This window comes from Sinohyriopsis cumingii, unplaced genomic scaffold, assembly GCF_028554795.1.
Source record: "Sinohyriopsis cumingii isolate HCF-2022 unplaced genomic scaffold, ASM2855479v2 utg000349l, whole genome shotgun sequence".
Taxonomy (NCBI): Eukaryota; Metazoa; Mollusca; class Bivalvia; order Unionida; family Unionidae; genus Sinohyriopsis; species Sinohyriopsis cumingii.
Window position 1 is genome coordinate 3,897,036 of NW_028315889.1, and position 18,221 is coordinate 3,915,256.

General features: G+C 35.0%; 1 protein-coding gene across 1 annotated transcript; it reads right to left on the minus strand.

Moving 5' to 3' along the window:
* Positions 1-15,060: 15,060 nt before the first annotated feature.
* On the minus strand, positions 15,061-17,167 carry LOC149774339 (uncharacterized). Its single transcript, XM_089945432.1, has one exon. The coding sequence runs from the start codon at positions 17,136-17,138 to the stop codon at positions 15,672-15,674; it is 1,467 nt and encodes a 488-aa protein (XP_089801558.1). The 5' UTR covers positions 17,139-17,167; the 3' UTR covers positions 15,061-15,671.
* Between the last annotated feature and the right edge of the window lie 1,054 nt (positions 17,168-18,221).

Consider the following 18,221-nt stretch of genomic DNA (forward strand, 5'->3'; position numbering starts at 1 on the left):
AGCCCCGTGTACCTTGCTTCTCTTGGCTGCTCTTCATAAACTGGAAACTGTCCATAAACTTTAGATTCCCTATTAAGAACGTCGTGTACTTCTCTATATTGTTTGTGATGGTGCTGCTGTTCCAGATGAAGTTGTTCCTACAGCCTCCAAGGTGTCTGTCATAGTCACGCACGTTATGTAACCGAGGTGGCATCTTTGTTTTCTCGGGGTAGATCTGTAGTTAGAGGTTACCGGTACACCTTTTTGGGCTGCGCTGCGGTGTTTGGCAGTGGTCTCGCACCTTATCATTACCTCACGTCTTACCACAATTGTAACAGTCTGCGTCTTCATATTGTTACTACTCTTAAACTCAGTACAGAAAACAGCGAAAAAACACATTCAGTAAATTTCATTAAAAACTTACTTTCATAGGATACAAAGGGAAAATGTAAAAGAAAAAGGACAGTTTATCATTGTGAATAAAATCCCAACTAGTCCCAAAGGTTATATCAGAAATCTAAAAGTATAGAGTATTCCGAATGAATTCTAGTGGCATTCCGCATGAATTCCAATCGTGCATGTGCTGCTTTACCAATTGCATATACTAGTGTTGATGTGCAAACAGTCTTGAAATATCACAATGATATAATCCGAACTGCATCTAAATAAATTATAATATTCCCATAACAGTAATTTAGTCCGAAATTATAAATGAGCATGTTGTAATTTCAATATATAATTTGAATAAATAAATCTTCTCAAATATTAAGTGAACACAGCTAAAGATAAATTCCATTAGAGATGTTAAAATGGTAATAAAAAGTTCTGATTTAAAAACCTTAATATAAAAACCTAATGCATAATAAGAGGATCATGAATAGGGCAAAACAAAGATAATTTCCAGAAGATTCTAAATTGCAAACAAGGTTGTGTAATTCGGTAAAATGTTAGTAAAGAACAAGGCAAAAAATTAGGTTGACCAAGAATATTCTAGGGGAAAACGGTATTTTGAACTCAAATCCAAGTAAACATGTTTAACCTACAAGTAGTAATTATCTTAAAATATAATATACAATCATCAACAAAAAAATTTGCTATTCAATATGTTGTTTGCAAAATGACCCCTACAATCTATAATGATAAACAAAAGACAACACACATTACATTTAAATATACATAACACCTCGCTCCATAAAGACGAAAAGATGTATACAATGAATTTTTTTTTTACAAATAAGTTAAATATACATCCAACTATAATAATAAAAATTATATAGAAGACTTTTTTATGGATATCATATTCCATGAACATCAAACACTATCTCAACAATCTCTGATTTAGTTGTTATTTTGTTTCGAAGTGTTGCAAGACAATATCAAAGCAATTCATTCCTTCTTGATTGTGGAATAATTTCTATGGTGTTTATTTGATGTTTTTATTAGGGCAATGGATGATCCACACCATTTAGTCTTCTTGAGTCAATACTCCACCAACCCCTATCTCACTGACATCAACATAACTTTTTAAATGATTGACTGAAAGAACTTGTATTATATACTGGTGCACTTTTAAGTATGGCCTTTATTTTATCAAAGTCCTGTGACATTTTTCAGACCCATGAAACCTGCTTTTCTTAAAGAATTGGTCAGAGGTTCATCAGTCATACAAATAATTGAACGAAATGTCCCATAATATCCAGCAATACCCAAAACTCATATCAATTGCTTTCTTCTGATAGGCACTGGGAATTCAGAAATAACCTTAACTTTACTTTCTACAGGTTTAACTTGACCATGTCTCACAAAATGTCATAAAATGGGACACGGTCACGGCAAAACTCACGTTTTATTTTCATTTTTGCATCACTGAGTTTATCAAACAATTTCTGAATAATCTGCAAATGATTTTTCTATGTATCATTGTAAATGATGACTCCATCGATGTAATCACCACAATTCTCTAGACCAGATCTTATTATGTTTATTTAACTCTGTAAAATTTCTGGAGAACATTTCATACCAAAATGCATCACTTTATATGGACAATATTTATCTGGAATTACGAATACCGAAATTTCATTTGTTCTCTCCGCGAGTGGAATTTATCTGAATCCTTTCAAAGGTAGAACTTGGTGACATACTTTTTGTTTTCAATTTTGTCAGTGCAGTCATCTATGATTAGCAGTGGACATGAATCTGCTCTGGTGACAGTTCGCGTTTCTAAAATATTTTTTTGTTGTTGACAAGAATACATGGTGAACTTCAGTACCTTTTAATTGGTTCCTGGAAATCATTCTCCAGCACATGCTGAATTTCTTTTCTCAAACATTCCTGGTTATGGGGATATATCCAGTAAGATTAATGTTTCATATGTGCAGATTCTACAATTTCAACATCGCAATTCATTTTATTTAGGTTAGAACAGTTCGAAACAGGTGCTCATACTCACATAATAGCTGTTTTAGTTAAATCTTTTTTTTGTGGCTGTAGATGAAAAAGTTTCTGAATTCCGAAGATTGGTTAAACCAAAGTCACTACAATCCGCTTTCATACCATCGTTAAAAGTTTTACTTTGTGGGACAGGTACAAAGAAACTGACTGAACGATTAACAGGACTATTGTCATAAACATACTCCTTTAAAATATTTATGTAACAATGTTGTTTCTGTTTTCTCATCCCAGGATTGTTAATGATATAATTTAGGTCACTTTCTTTTGTTTCAATTATATACGGACCAATAACACTTAGCCTGAAGAGGGTTTTGAGGTATGGGCAAGAGAGCCAGAACTCTTTCACCAGACTGAAAGCTCCTAGAAGCAACATTTTCATAAATAACAAATTTATACATGTGTGATGTCAATTTCTCTAAAGCTCTCTGAAAAAAGGATATTGTTCCTGTTCGGCAACGAGTGAAAATCTTTTGTTGCCCTTATTAGAATAAATAGAATGAATAGTGGAAAGAGGATAAATGTGATCAATACGAGTTGATTTATCAATATCAGGAGCAAATGTGACTTAATGAAAAAGACATGACGAAGATCAGATAAACCATGAATTCCAGAGGGGAAACCAATGTCTCGAACTCAAACGACAGTTACATGTTTACCTACGTGTTGCAATTGTCTCAGTATATAACGTACAATGATAGACAAAATTAGTCACGTAATACATTGTTTACAACACGACCCTTACATTATATTATCTTGGACAAAAGCCAGCACACAATACAAATACATATACATGACACTGTAAAACCTTGTAATCGTTTCCTTGCATTTATAATCCCAGCTGGATTTCGAAGCACGGTTCTGTGTAAAGGTGGAAATGTTTTCCTTGCCATGGTATAACGCTGGCACTTTCGAGATGTTGTCAGAGCGGAGGACTATGTAGCTGGAAGTATACGGGATTTCGACCGCATTTTCTCAGTGTGGATTTTATCTGGATAGCATATTCAGTGCCTCGAAATCCGCATATTTGATGTACGTAATGCGCATCTGTAAGGCTATGACGTTCTTGCCTGGCTCCTGTTAGAACAGACGCCTGGAGGTTTTTCCTGTGCAGCGGCAATCTTTCGCGTGGGCTTCCTTTTGGTCGGCTCAGATGAAGACGTGGATGAACCGGTGGCAGTCATGCTTCTTCGCTTTGTGTTGCCTCTGCTGTCCTATTTACCGGCTTAGATCTTGGATCTAGACTTAGAGAATCTTTTCAGCACTTGTAGTGTCTATGAGCAGCAATAAGTCTATTGTATGTTGTCTAATTTCCTTGCTGATGAATACTGGGTAGACTCAATGTTTCGCTGTCAAAGACACTAACTATCACAGCTGGGTTACGGCGTTCGAACGTCCCAATATCACTAACATTTACGGGACTGTCATTGCCAGCAATGTATAAACCCATCCTGATCCCTCAAACGCGTATTGTTTAATATAACATAGTATAGTGGCAATTGCATGTGCAAAAAGCTGCTAGGTCTCATCAATTCGCAGTTCAGCTGTGGCAGCATTCCAAAATAAGCACTGACATTCATGCTGTCTTGAACGGTGTATTCGTTATAGACCTTTTCTGTGACTATTCCAACTTTCGTCCTTTTCAGTCAGTACTAGGCTAAACTACAGGCCATTCATATCAACAGTTCCTATTTTTGGCACAGTTTATGTACAAGTCATAATAGCATTAAGAAAATATTAGCTTCGTCTTGATTTTCTTAGAACTGCGTTATTTTGTTTTGGCCGTCCTTTCAGCTCCATAAAGTATGGCAATTGCCTTCCCATCATGGCCGCGCTTTACTCGTTCTTTTAAGTCTGAATCCCAACAATAAGCTCCTGCCGTGAAGCAGTCACATGTTTATTAGTAGGTCAGAACTGATCGTAGTGTCAAAACAGGACGCTAAACATTGTAGCCGGAATTGACCATAGTGTCCTCTCAACCTTGTGCTTAAAAGCTGGTACTGGCCAGTAGTGTGTCACCCAACGTATCATCATATTCACTTTAGGTTTTTTGTCCTCATCAAAGCAACACATTTACACGTATGATAGTATACATCGATTGTGCTTTTGAGCAGGTGTTTTCGTTTTCTTGAAATCGAATTAACCGTTCGAAAGACCTCAAACTGGTTCTAACGGCCTAAACCACAGTCGGGAGGGTGGAATCCCATTTTACATCTACTTCATCGATCTATTTACATGTAGTTTCTACACGCAACTGTTCTTAGGTGATGTCATCCTTCAAAGCGTAGAATCTAAATGTATATCAGATATGCGTCTGATACAAGGTTTCAGAACAACCTCTGAACAAACTGACTCATTTGAAAGTGCTCCAATTATTGCTATCGATTCCAGAGTATGCTTAAAATCAGTAGTATTTCTGAGAATGCCCACTTTGTCTGCAATTTTTTAAAATGGTATCCCTCACATAAGGCTTTCAGAAAAGGATAGTCCCCAATCAAGCAGGCCAGTAATGGTCTTTGGTTGTGTTTAAGAGCGATCGGAATAGTCTTCATCTATTGTGGTACTTGCACTAAGCTGGTACATTATTCAGACTACCTTAGCACATTTCACTGCTAAAGTTTTGCGTGTTAACCTATTTCAATCATATATTAAAGATGTAATTATGTTTTTAGTGTAGATTCTGCGCAATGGCATCGAAGTCCCTCAGCATACAGAAACAACACGAAGGCGGACGTGTAAGGAAATGCACATATACCTGAACGCAGTTTGATTGTATTGTAATACAGAAGGTTTGCCATGGAACGTGACCAGAAAACTCAGGTTGGTTTCAGACCTTATTATTATTATTATTATTATTACTATTATTATTATTATTATTATTATATATCCGGGTAGGCTTCTGTTAGCCGAAAACACCCAGACAACCACAGTAAGAGCGAAAATCAAGATTTAAAATTTCATTGTAAAATATGTATGGAAGTACCATCTTTTAAAATATTCTGGGACAACAATATCATCATTTAATGGCTTTGTAGTGAATCACAGCTGCGTATATTGAACATTCAATGAAAACTGAATGCGTATAATTATTTTTTTAAAAACAATCTTAACACGAAAATAGTCCAATATTTAACTAGATTCCGGAAAAAAGAACTTGGATTCATGTTTCTTGGAAAAACTGACTCTCGAGCCATCTTCCCCTGGAACAGTTGACTAAAGTAAAATTATCCTCCAAATTGGTAAATTTAACCTTTTTTGGCTGAAATGAATATATAAACGTATCAAACAAACAATGCTAATAAATCAATAAATAAAAAGTAAGAAGGTAAATAAATGGTTATATTAGAATACAAGAACTTTAAATTACCGCGGAATGTGCTCAATCGATGGAGCTGAATTCGATTTCCTCAACAAAGTCATTATATCCTAGTTTGACACTTTAAATGGTATTATAATACTTATAATCTTCCAAAAGGTAAACTGGTAGAATTTATTTTTGAAAAATCCTAAATTCCTCATAAATGATATGCAAAGAGTGAACTCAGCTGAAACTCTTCTGATAAATACTTTCCTCTTTTGTGCTGAACACAAAAAGAAAAAGATAAATACACTGAAAAGATCCATCCAGTTATCCATTTCGAGACCGCTAGTTTCATCTTGGTTTTCTTATTACCTGTACAACATTATATTACGCCAACACCCAAGCCGTCAATAAAATAAATTGATTGTTCGATTCAGTTTAAAAAGAATGAAAACTAAAAAAATAAGAACAGACATATAAACATATAACTGGTGCAAAGCGTTTATTTTACTTCATTCAAACAGTTGCATCATTGGTGAAGCAGATTTGTGTCATGTATATGCCCTATATGTCTAATGTAAAATTAAGTACATCTGAATTCGTAAATATTGTGAAATATAGAACCAATCGTAAACCGTTTCGCGCTCATAAAATCATTACTTTATCTTCTTCCCGACTTCGCTGTGTTCATTTTAAGACTTGCAACAAAACGGCAAGATGCTGTAATTTGCTAGTTCTCCAAGAGGAGTCAACACCCATCAAGTTCTTAGTTAGCTTTAATTCGAAATTATTAATTAGTGGCTTCGGGGTTCGCGGTTGTAAATGATATTCGAAGCAAAGAAGGAACATATTCGACTAATTCTTTTCCGTAAACACACTCCTTTGAAATCCCCCTTTCTGAAAACGAAGTGCTACTTTTAACTTAATATCTTTTAATATCGAGGTTACGATGTTGCCTTTTTAAATTCCCAACGGGCAAAATCGAGCGGTATGCATATTTTAATATCAAGGAAGTCAGAGCTAACATAAATGTAAAAGAACGAATAAGTAATCTTTTTTATCATGAATAGGGGCGATTCAGTTATGCTTTAATATTTGCATATATAACGTGCTGAACTATTTTTCATTTTTTCCGGCAAATTTCAATAAGAAATTTTGAATGAAATTTTATCAATAATTTGGTTTTGAATTGAAAGAATTGTATAAAGAAAGGCAATTTACAGATTGACAAGCCTCCTTTTCAAGGTTGACTGATGATGGTCTTATATTTAGTGTGATCTTCGGCAACTCTATCGTCTAAGTTACATGCCATTTATTCAACAATGTCTTATATGAGATAATTAATTGTACACTGGGCATCTCTTCATCAGTATACGAATGAATAAATATCCTTGTATGCATAAGTGCACAGTCTGTCTGGACGGGGCTGGAGATTTCAAGTACCAAAAGTTCCAAAGTATTTAGTTAAACAACACAAACATGGGCTTTTTGTCATGTAAACAATATAACATGGAATGTGGATAGTAGAGCAAACAAAATATTGTCATTTAATATTTTAATTCATAGGAAATAAAATATTATGTATAAACCGTTGGACCTATTTTGGTACTTGAAATCACCAGACTACGCCCGATAGGCTATATTAATAACTCAGAATTAGGCTGCAGTCGAGAATTTCCAATCCATTTGAAGAAGTAATATTTAGGTATACAAAATTACGAAGTTAACGTGTCTCGTTATTATTAGTATCATTAGTAGTAGTAGTAGTAGTAGTAGTAGTAGTAGTAGTAGTATGTACCACTTGAAATCCTACCTAGTGAATAGATAGGTAGATGATAATCAGGTTATGTCAATTCGGCCATTTCTGTTTTTGTTCCTGATTGATAAAAAGGGCAATCCATAATTCCGCTATCACCTCTTTCGTATTAAAGTCATTTTTGCTCATCTGTTTCCGATCTGGAGTAACAGTCATGTTATATGGTCACGTGTGTTCATCGTAACCGCTATGCAGTCAATCTCGCTGTAATACAGTTATCATCTTGGTGATATTGCCGTAGACGCATTTTCAGTGCAATTCAAAGCAACGCTCGTGATAACATTTTTATTTCTGTTTCCCATTATCAAAAAATATCTTATTGTCTTCTTCAATAACCCAACTAACTGTTTTCCTTCAAAAAAATACAATCTTGGCAAATTATGTCACCAAATCCTGCTTCACCTGGAAGCATGCCATTCATAAACATCAACGCCGCCTGAAATTTCAAAGGAAAGGGTTTTTTTTATTGCTCTAACTGCAGCTTGCTTTCATCGGTACCCATTGTGGCCTACGTCTGGATGCCCTCTGCCCTAGGTGAGCGGCGAAACTGGAGATACTAATGACAGAGCATGTAAGGCAGGATACGAAGGCAGGTACGGCACCTAGTGCTGGGCCTGTCATCATCTCTAATACGCATAGTAGCCAGATTCATGAGTTACGAACAATGCACGTGCACTAATTGGGCGGTTGACGGCCAGTTGGCGTGTGAAGTCATTTCAGGAAAACTGAGACAGCAATTGAACCTTCCAGAGCTTTATCATACACTTCAGTGGAAAATACCGTTCTATCACGCATTTTAACTCAGAGCTCGCCGACAGTCATTTCTCGCGTTTCTTCTACACGCCATATCTGTGTTAAGGTTGGAATAATTACCACTAGCAGACAAAAGCCTTTGAGTTCTGTGCAGGTTATTAATTTGATACCCAGTACAGTTGATTTCCTATGGACATTGAACATGACTTTTACCACTGATAATTAAAAGGAGAAAGAAAGCAACGCTTTATATTTTTCATTAAAGTTTTAAGTCAATCTAAATGTAAAATGTTATCAATAGAAAAATTTTGAATATTAGAATAATATTATATAGAATTGGATATTATCTATCTATCTATCTATCTATCTCTCTATCTATGCATCTTTTAAAAAAAATTGTAGTTTCCATAACAGTGGTAGTAACTGCGTGTTCTATTTAGGAATAATTTCTGCGCTTATGTTTGTTATTCATGGTTATATTTTCATATTTAAGAAATAATAAATTTCTTCTTCTTCTTCTTCTTCTTCTTTTGCTTCTTCTTCTTCTTCTTGCTTCAGTTTTACCTATGTTCAGAAATTGACGGTTTTGCTTATATTTGTTTTGAACGTCACGTGATGTAGTATAATATTTCATTGATATGAATGTGCTCGGATTTAGTGGATTGTATGTAATATAAATCAGGTATTGTAGGAATTTCATGCATTATTATGATATGAATTGAAAGATGTAAAGCATCTGTCTTAAATAATTTGTATAATGTATGATTTTTCTATATCTGGACATGTATGTCAATGAATCGCTGATTAGCAAAGTAACGTAGCTATAGCCAAGGAGTGAAGTCCATTCATTCATTTGTGTAATTATGTTGTGAATTCTTTTCAACAAAGAATCGATGGTGTAAGTGTTAGAAATATGTGTCGACTGACATAGTTTAACTGTTAATTTATAACCCAACCTGGGGCGTAATAGTTATCAAAGATTTAGTTATGTCATAGTAACAGGTAGGAATGTGAGCAGCCACTAGAAAATACATAAATGCACCTTAATAGGTTGTTTTGTATATTGGTATCAGGTTGCGAACTGTGCATATTGTAGATCAGTTGAATAAGACAAATCTGACCTAACAAGAGTGGAAATATTTTCGATACGGAAGAAAAAAACATGACACGTATTTTAGATTGGGTATTATATTTTAATTGAAGGAACAATAGCTCCATATGTGTGCTGCGCAGTGGAAAAGAGCGCAGTCTACAACCAAGACGGTTGATGAACCGAAGTTGCTAGAAGAAGAAGAGAGAGAGAGAGAGAGAGAGAGAGAGAGAGAGAGTGAGAGAGAGAGAAAAGAAATACGGCAACGCCGACCTATCACCAACGGTGATTTGGAAAAAGACCTGAAGCAACCAGGTGATGCCGACATGCCGTTAATTTGAGATCGATTCTGTGATGAAATTCGTATTATCGGTGTATCAGTACGTCTAACTGACTTTCACATAATTTTGTTAACTCTAATTCTAGGAGAAATCGAATCACTGAAATGTACAGTTTAATTTCAATCTGTTCTTGTAATTGATTAAAATGTTCTATTCTATATCTCTGCTCAGATCTCTGTTATTTATATCCATTAATTTCACATTTTATTTATTGTGTTTTTATTTTGTAAGGGTACACACTTATGTAAAATTAATTTCTCTGTACGTTTTGTCGAGGTCGGCATGACACATAAAGAAGAAGCTTGACATATAGGTTAGACTCACCATTAAGGGATGGAATCTGTTCAGTTTGGGGCATGAAGTGGATTTTAAGGGTTAGGCCCAGATAAGAGTGAAATGTTAACGTAAGATCAATAGGGATCAATGACAACTCAGAGAAACGTTTAGTAAGTATAGGGCCATTTGAAACATGTGTCATAAAATTATAAAAGATACAAGCGGATTATTCTAACTTCTGTAGGAGTGATAAAACGTTTTGGCCGTTAAAGAAATAATTATGACTGGTTAAGGTAACGAGGTGGTGTGTGTTCCCAGGTGAGATTCAGGCTTGTAAAGCAATTCACTTCCCGATATTAGTCAGTCCGAGTTTTTCTGACAAAAGGGGGAAGTCTGAGTGACTCCGAGATCCGTAGAAAGTATTCTTATCGTTGAACAAATCGAACAAGGGACAAAGGGATCTGGAAATATGCGAGACTCAAAGCCAGAAAAGAGACAGAGTGAATTCCCTGATCATAAGCGAGCGAGGGCTCGGGAAAGCAAGCACATTGTTAATCTCAATTACGTACGACGTGATCATTGATGTAAGTTTGTAATTATTTGTTGAAATTATTCTATTTAAATTCATACTTCAATGTTTCCTTGAGTTCATAAATAATAGTTCATGTTATAATATCCATGTATTGTAAATATGTCATACAATATTTCGTTATATAGATGAATTCGGATTTAGCTGCTTTGTATGTAATACAGTCGTGTGTCATAAATGTGTCATGCATTTCTTCAGATGCGCATTGTAAGAATGAATTTATTTGTCTTAAATGATGCAGAAAATTTATTTTTCTTTGCTAAGTGACACAAAGAAGAAAAACCAACAAATTTTGTAAAACTTAGCAGAATAATTCATTATTCCGTATAACTTTCAAAACCCGAAATGTACTGGTCCGCCAAGAATCAAGACACTGTCAAAATGGCATCGTCTTGAACTCCTTCGGATAATTGATAACCATTCCAGGATAAAATTTTAGCCCAAACAAATCAAACAAATGTTTTTCTTCCCGAATAATATCTAAGTACAACAAAAACACGTCTGCAGACTTATAACAGGAACACAGGACATGCGGATGACGTCAGAATCGGAATGAATCTGATTGCTCAGTTCTTTCCTTATGTACACTTCCTATCGAGATTATAATTCACAATAACCCCAAGTGACAAGTCTGACTATTCCTTTTGCCTCAAACTTGCGCATACATATGACTTAGCGCATCCAATGGGAAGATATTGAATTCTTCTAGGATCGACAATTTATCCAAAGACTTCGTCAAATCTTATTGCTATGACTATTATTAGTAATTGTCAATACATACGTCAGAATCTATCTATAGATCCTATGTTATTTTACTCTCTTAAAAGACTCATGTGTGTGTGTGTGTGTGTTACTGCATTTGTATGTGAAAATATAAATATGTTTAACTGTTTAAAGAAGTGATAGTGGAAATCATTGTAAATTTTTGTGAGTTTCAGATACCGAATTTAGATGAAATTTGTTTGGCTCATTTTGCATGTCAGGGAACCGCTTCTGTACTGTTTTGTCGACTTTTAGGCCAGAAACAGGATTCAGGAGTGATAAACATGGTTGCGATTATTATAATATGTTCCTATATGGTCTAGCAAAGACCATGCTTCATTGTTTAACTGCTGCAAGATCATTCAAAAATAGGACGTAGAGCAACTTCAAAACTTTTTCTACTACATTACAAACATTACAAGCACAAAAGCTGTGCAAAGAAAAAGGATTATACTCTGAAATGGACAGGATACGCTGTCATTCCACGTGACAGTGTTGTGGGCAACACGCCCCTCTGTCAAGCGAAAAAAAGGCTGTTCCAACCCTGTGGTCTCGAATTAATTTTTTAAGTGTATTGCTATTTCTTTACCTTGATCTTGTGATGAAATTATTCTTTTTGCATAACTAATACTTCTCTCATGAAACTAATTGTTTCTTAAGTAAGTTTAATTTCTTTGTATAGGTACTACCGTATATATGTGTTGCTGTGTTTATGCCGTACTAATGTTGGTCAGCTTTAGAACACAGCGCTGTGTGTATGTGTAGAATGTACGCTGTATCATATCATTAATACAGCAAGAGATCTACAAATTTGACTTTAAATGAAAATTTTATACGACGAATAATATCAAAGATACAGCATGCATACTATACATACATTTTATTTATATCGCATACATATCCTTGCATTTCAAACGCAGGTAAGACTGACCGCAACTATGTATTGACGGAATGAATCAATTCTGCACAGCTCTGTCTAAAGTGTTCTCTACAAAATGTAGTTCCTAACCTTTAGCGAATAGTCGCAATTAATAAGCTGCTTCGTTTGGTTTTTGTACTTCTTTTCATTAAAATTGATTAAATAAATATAAGACACACTTATGATTTAAACTAGAAAGATGGTTTAAGTTGAAAAATTAGAAAATTATAACACAGCATGATTAACTACTCGAACATTGGCTTTCACATACGGGCATTTTTAAATGAGTTGAAAATGTAAACTAAGTGAAATGAGTAAGCGGCAATAAGTAATTCAGTCATTTAAATGAATTTACGGTTAATCTAAGTCATTATTATGATTTAATTAACATTACTACCATCCATGCAGTTGTTTCTATCCTTCGTATCTAAGTTTCCCCTTCCTGTTGCTTCGTGTGACTACATTTTTCCACCATTCATAGACCAGAAACATCGTTTCATGACATTCAGATGAAAATTCGCCACGCTCGTTTTTAAATGGATTTTCACTGGTATCTTTGTTCTAGAGAGAGAGAGAGAGAGAGAGACAGAGACAGAGACACAGACAGACAGACAGACAGACAGACAGATGGTGTTGGGGGTTGGGGAAGCTTACCATCAAGGCATTCATTCAATTGCCCATCCCGATGTTTCTTTATTGGTCCATTAGTCTGCTGCCTTACCAGCCCACACAGTGATCGAAAAAGGTTGAGGGAGGGTAAATCAGTATTCGGACATTTTAATATTAAGCAATATTTGTTTAGAACATATTAATAGGTTTTATAAATCATGAAGAAAGAAAGAAAAATAAACAAAACAATGGGATTACAGTATATGCATTCCTTGTTACAAATAAACGCACCGTACAAATCTTGACAGGCTGCAGGCTGTTGCAACTTGGTATAACTGGCATTGTGAACCCTGTATTAAAACTCCGTGGAAAGTGTACGCCTAGCCATTACGAAATCTCAGTCTCTTGTAGGATACTTGGTGTAAATTCTTTATCTTTTTTGTCTTACTCCACATACTTATTATTATCTCCCTTACGCACGAGAGAGAGAGAGAGAGAGAGAGAGAGAGAGAGAGAGAGATTTAAGTGAAATTCAGTTTCATATTTAATTCATATAGAAAACGGGTATTATTTTATTCTTATTTTATTACAACGCTAATTAGTGGATATTAATTTCAGATTTAGAAGCGATCGCCTACTATTGAAATATAATCTAATGTTGAAACAATAGTTACATATGAGTATAAATGTGCACTGGGTGGATCACTAGTTGGTATACCAATTGCATGGGTTTGTCAAATTGCTTTATACCAACACTTTCAAAAGCCATATAAGTCATTTTATTATATGTATGTATGTATGTATGTATGTATGTATGTATACATACATACATACATACATACATACATGCATACACTAGAGATCACGGTGTTACCGGTATACATGTTTACCGCGGTATTTTTCTATCGATACGTCACATATCTTAAGGCGGCGTCCACAATGTTGTGATACATAATCTGGCCAAATCCAACTTTCCGAAAAATATCTGATCAAATTTTTTTTACAAATACACATCATGTTATTGTTCTTTACTAGCGTATGTGAATGCGCTAAGTATATGTATTCTTTTGTAAGACTGCGAATCATCCGACGATTTTAAGAAGCGTACTTGTTTTCTGTCTGAAATTTACGTAATTTTTCATGTCCATAATTTTATTTCTAGTTTGTTGGGTTAGTGTGTTCTGTTTGTACTGCCCATCTCTGATAGATATAATGTAGCTAGAAATTTGTGGACTTAAGTATTAAAACTTCTCTTTTTATCTAATGTAAGCACGATGTCTTTCACATTATCAATACAGTGTAAGCTTAATCATCCATCTTCAATTAAAAATTACAGATCACATGTGTGTGTGTGTGTGTGTGTGTGTGTGTGTGTGTGTGTGTGTGTGCATGCTTGTGTTTGTGTGTGATAACGATAGTGAGGTGGTAACAAGAGGTGAATCTTGATAACAATAGAATACCAACTTTCGAACTTTCATAATGAATGTAATTATAGAAATTCCATAAATGCTTAAAACTTTGGGGGCACTCAATAATATTTCAAACAAGGCATATTCAAACGGAATTAATTAAGCTTGAAACCTAATTCATAAAGAACTAATTCATTGTGTTCGATACGTCAGATGCATGGAACACGTGACCTATCACTGACCTGTCCCTCCCATTTCCCACTTCTGTTTCAAAGGACAAAAAACCCAAGAAAATGTGCATTTTATTTTAATTTATTTGTGACAGACTTCGAAAAACCCAAGTAGTTTTTTATCAGTTTATTTTTAGTATAACTTTTATTCAAGTCTACAAATCCAGGGAATGTTTTTAGCGGTAAGTAAAATTATTTTTCTTTTCCGATAGGAACAATGACTAATATGCTATCTTATTTGGTACCCATATAAACACATTCCGTGAATTGTAAAAGGAAGACCTTACATAATATGATTAATGGGTAGAAATACTGATGAACGGTAAGTTAAGAAGATTTTTATATATATATATATATATATATATATATATATATATATATATATATATATATATATATATATATATATATATACATGCATACATACATACATACATACAATGTGACCTCTTCTAGAATAGCAAGTACGAATAGTTGATGAAATAAAAATATATTTGTTTTAAACAACTTTAATTCACATAAGCGTCATGTTAGTTATTTGAATACACGTAAGTTCATATACTTCTTTTGCATGAAAACACATTAATTTATAACATCATACTGCATAAAGATGCATTTCCATTGCATCGTTGAAAGAAATCGAATTAAATTTATTTTTTGCTAGCAATTATTTCTTGTAACAATAATCGGACACTATACTACATGAACATATACATCCTAATACAAAGTGGTCATGCGGTCCATCTGAAGCAATGTAAATGAAGCATCCAAATTTGATATGTGTAGAAAGACCTTACCAATTTATGATTGCTGACTTCAAGAACGTAGACTTGAATGACAGTAGTGGAAGATGTATATTCCAGCATAGATACAATGCTATCTAATGCACCGGTTGTGAGGAAAATGCTTTGGTTCAAAATATATTGACAAAAACCACAGAAGTGAATTAAATTTCGTAGAAGCAATAATGTAAATAAACTTCTCTACGACCTTATGTTATATCTTTCACAGCCCTGAAAACGAGCTTAAGTATACATCATTTCAACACGATCCGCAGAACAATGTCTTTTATCTGCTGCTCCGTGTGACGCTCATTTGTGTGCTGTATGGTTGAATGAATTTCTTGTCCATATGCAGCTGTTGAACTTGTTAAATCAAGGAAGAAATTTTTTGAAGCAGTGATGAAGCACCTGGGGTAAGGAAGTAAGGAGATAGCATGTTTCTCTGACACGCGAATGGTGAAGTTTGTGGAATAAGGTTCTGGCGTCCAGTCAAAAATTGTCCGTGAACATTTTGCCCCCTAATGCTCGCATGAGTGGGAAACAGACCCTGGTGAGTTAGGCTCAGACAGGTGCTTGATGTTTGCATATCAGAGGACGAGTTTAAACCCTTCATTGCCGATGACCCATCGTGAAGTTTGCGCATGTGCTTTTTCAAATCAAAGTTTCTGCAGAATCCCTTCCCGCATTCGTTACATGTGTACGGTTTCTTCTCATTGTGTGTGTGCATATGGAAGGTGAGATTGTAAATCTGATGGAAGGCTTTGTTACAAATGTTGCACTTGTATTGTTTTTCAGTACTGTGGGTCAATCTATGATTTTTATAATTGCCCTTTTGGTGAAATCCTTTTCCGCAATATTCACACACATATGGCTTGTAGTTTAAGTGAATTCGCATGTGAGTATTAAGAGTGGAGCTGCGGTTGAACGCCTTTCCACATGTGTTGCACTTATGGGGTTTTTCTGATGTGTGAATTATCTTGTGCCTACATAGTGTGCTGGCCTGCCGAAAACCCTTTCCGCAGACTTTACATATGAATGGTCGAGCTCCCGTGTGCACAGGCATGTGCCTGGTCAAGTTATAGTGGGCATTGAACACTTTCCCACATTCTGGACACTTGAAAGTTTTTTGGGATTTGATAGTAGACTTTTTAAATTTCAATATAGCATTTTCATTTTTAGAATCTTCAGTATCAATGTTTCTATCTGAATCCTTTATCTGACCGTTATCGGTATCTCTTTCAACACCACTAGCTTGCCGTGCATCTACTACTGTAGCAGTCTTTTTCCCGTGGAAAGTCCCCTGTGACTGATCCATCTCTAACCTTCTGTGGAGTCCCTTCTGACTGGAGTACTGAGTACTAGCTAACTTGTACAGCTCGAGGGCAGATAAGGAGCAGTCCTTCATACCGAAATGATATTGTTGTGAAAGGGCCAACTGCTGCAGAATTTGTGCACGGTACTCATCAATAGGAAGTCTGCCAAAGACAAAGGCTGGGTGGAGATAAGGCCACAAGGTCACATCTTGGATACTTCTACCATCATATGAATGAGACGGTCTTCTCTGCATCTCCACGTTTAACACCGCGGCCGCTGTCGCTTGCTGATATTGGGCTGCCAGAAAAGTCTGTTTAAAAGTTTCGTGGATTTTCGCCCCCTCGTTGTTGTCTCTGTTGTCTGGGTCCACACTTCTCGCATCCTGACCCATTCGTTCTTCTCCTGTCATTAAGAACCTTTCCGTGCGTTTATCTTCATCAGGTTCAGCTCTGTTCTTTTTCGGCGATGATCCTATAATCTTTTCTATGGAGAATGTAAGACTCGGTTTCCTTTGTCCCATGCTGTCTCTCGCTGTACCAGATAGGGCAATTTCTCCGACCATCTCCAGTTGAGAGTTTCTGAAATTTAAATTAAAAATTTGAAGATTGGAGAAAAGTAATTGAATAGTTAGTTAAATTCAGGCGCCAATTTCAGTTTCAAGTTGGTCATGTATTTTCTTCCATTGAATGTGGACTTAGAAATATGAGAATTTTAAAACAGTAACGGAAGTCACTTTCCGAACTTCTGCAAATTGAATTTAGATATGTAAGTTTTTTTCCCTCATGAATATTGCGTTGTTGCTTTTCCACGGGAACTACTATTATCAAAATATCTTTACGATTATGTCAAAATAAGGTAAACTCATAAATAAACCCAACAATGGTAGAAACATAAGAAGCTGAAATATTTTAAAGAACAACCAAGCAGTTCTTAACTACATTAAGTTAAGATGGATGTTGGGTCATCAAAATCATTTTAGTAAGATATCATTCTGAAGATGCACATAATCAAAAGATTGGTATTGTTTCCATAAGGTAACCTACCATTCATAATTTTGTCTCAGTATGCTAATAATAATAATAATAATAATAACAATAATAATGTGTGATTTGGATTTTTAACGTTGCTTTAACAATTTTAACAGTCATATCGCTACGATGTTTTCATTGTGGCAGCTTATAGTTATGTCTAGCACTGGGACATCCTTTCGCAGACATGTAGCATGATACGTAGTATTCAATTAGTCCATTTGGAATACAAGCTCCAAGCGCGTGCTCTCATACAGACAACACTCATGCATTGGTCAAAGTAATGGTGTAGCATAATTCACAAATATTTTAAAATTGGATCAAGCATGAATTACTCAATCAAGAAAAGTCCTTTTTCAGAACTGAATATGAAAAAAGAGGAAGTGACACAAAATGCATAGTTTGGAATTTGTAGACACTCTCATGTGTGTGTGTAAATATATATATATATATATATATATATATATATATATATATATATATATATATATATATATATATATATATATATATATATATATATATATATATATATATAACTGATCATTTGCCATAGTTGTGCAACATATAATCTA

Excerpts from the sequence above, each read along its gene's own strand:
- LOC149774339 (XM_089945432.1), bottom strand. The coding sequence starts at position 17,138 with ATGGGACAAAGGAAACCGAGTCTTACATTCTCCATAGAAAAGATTATA.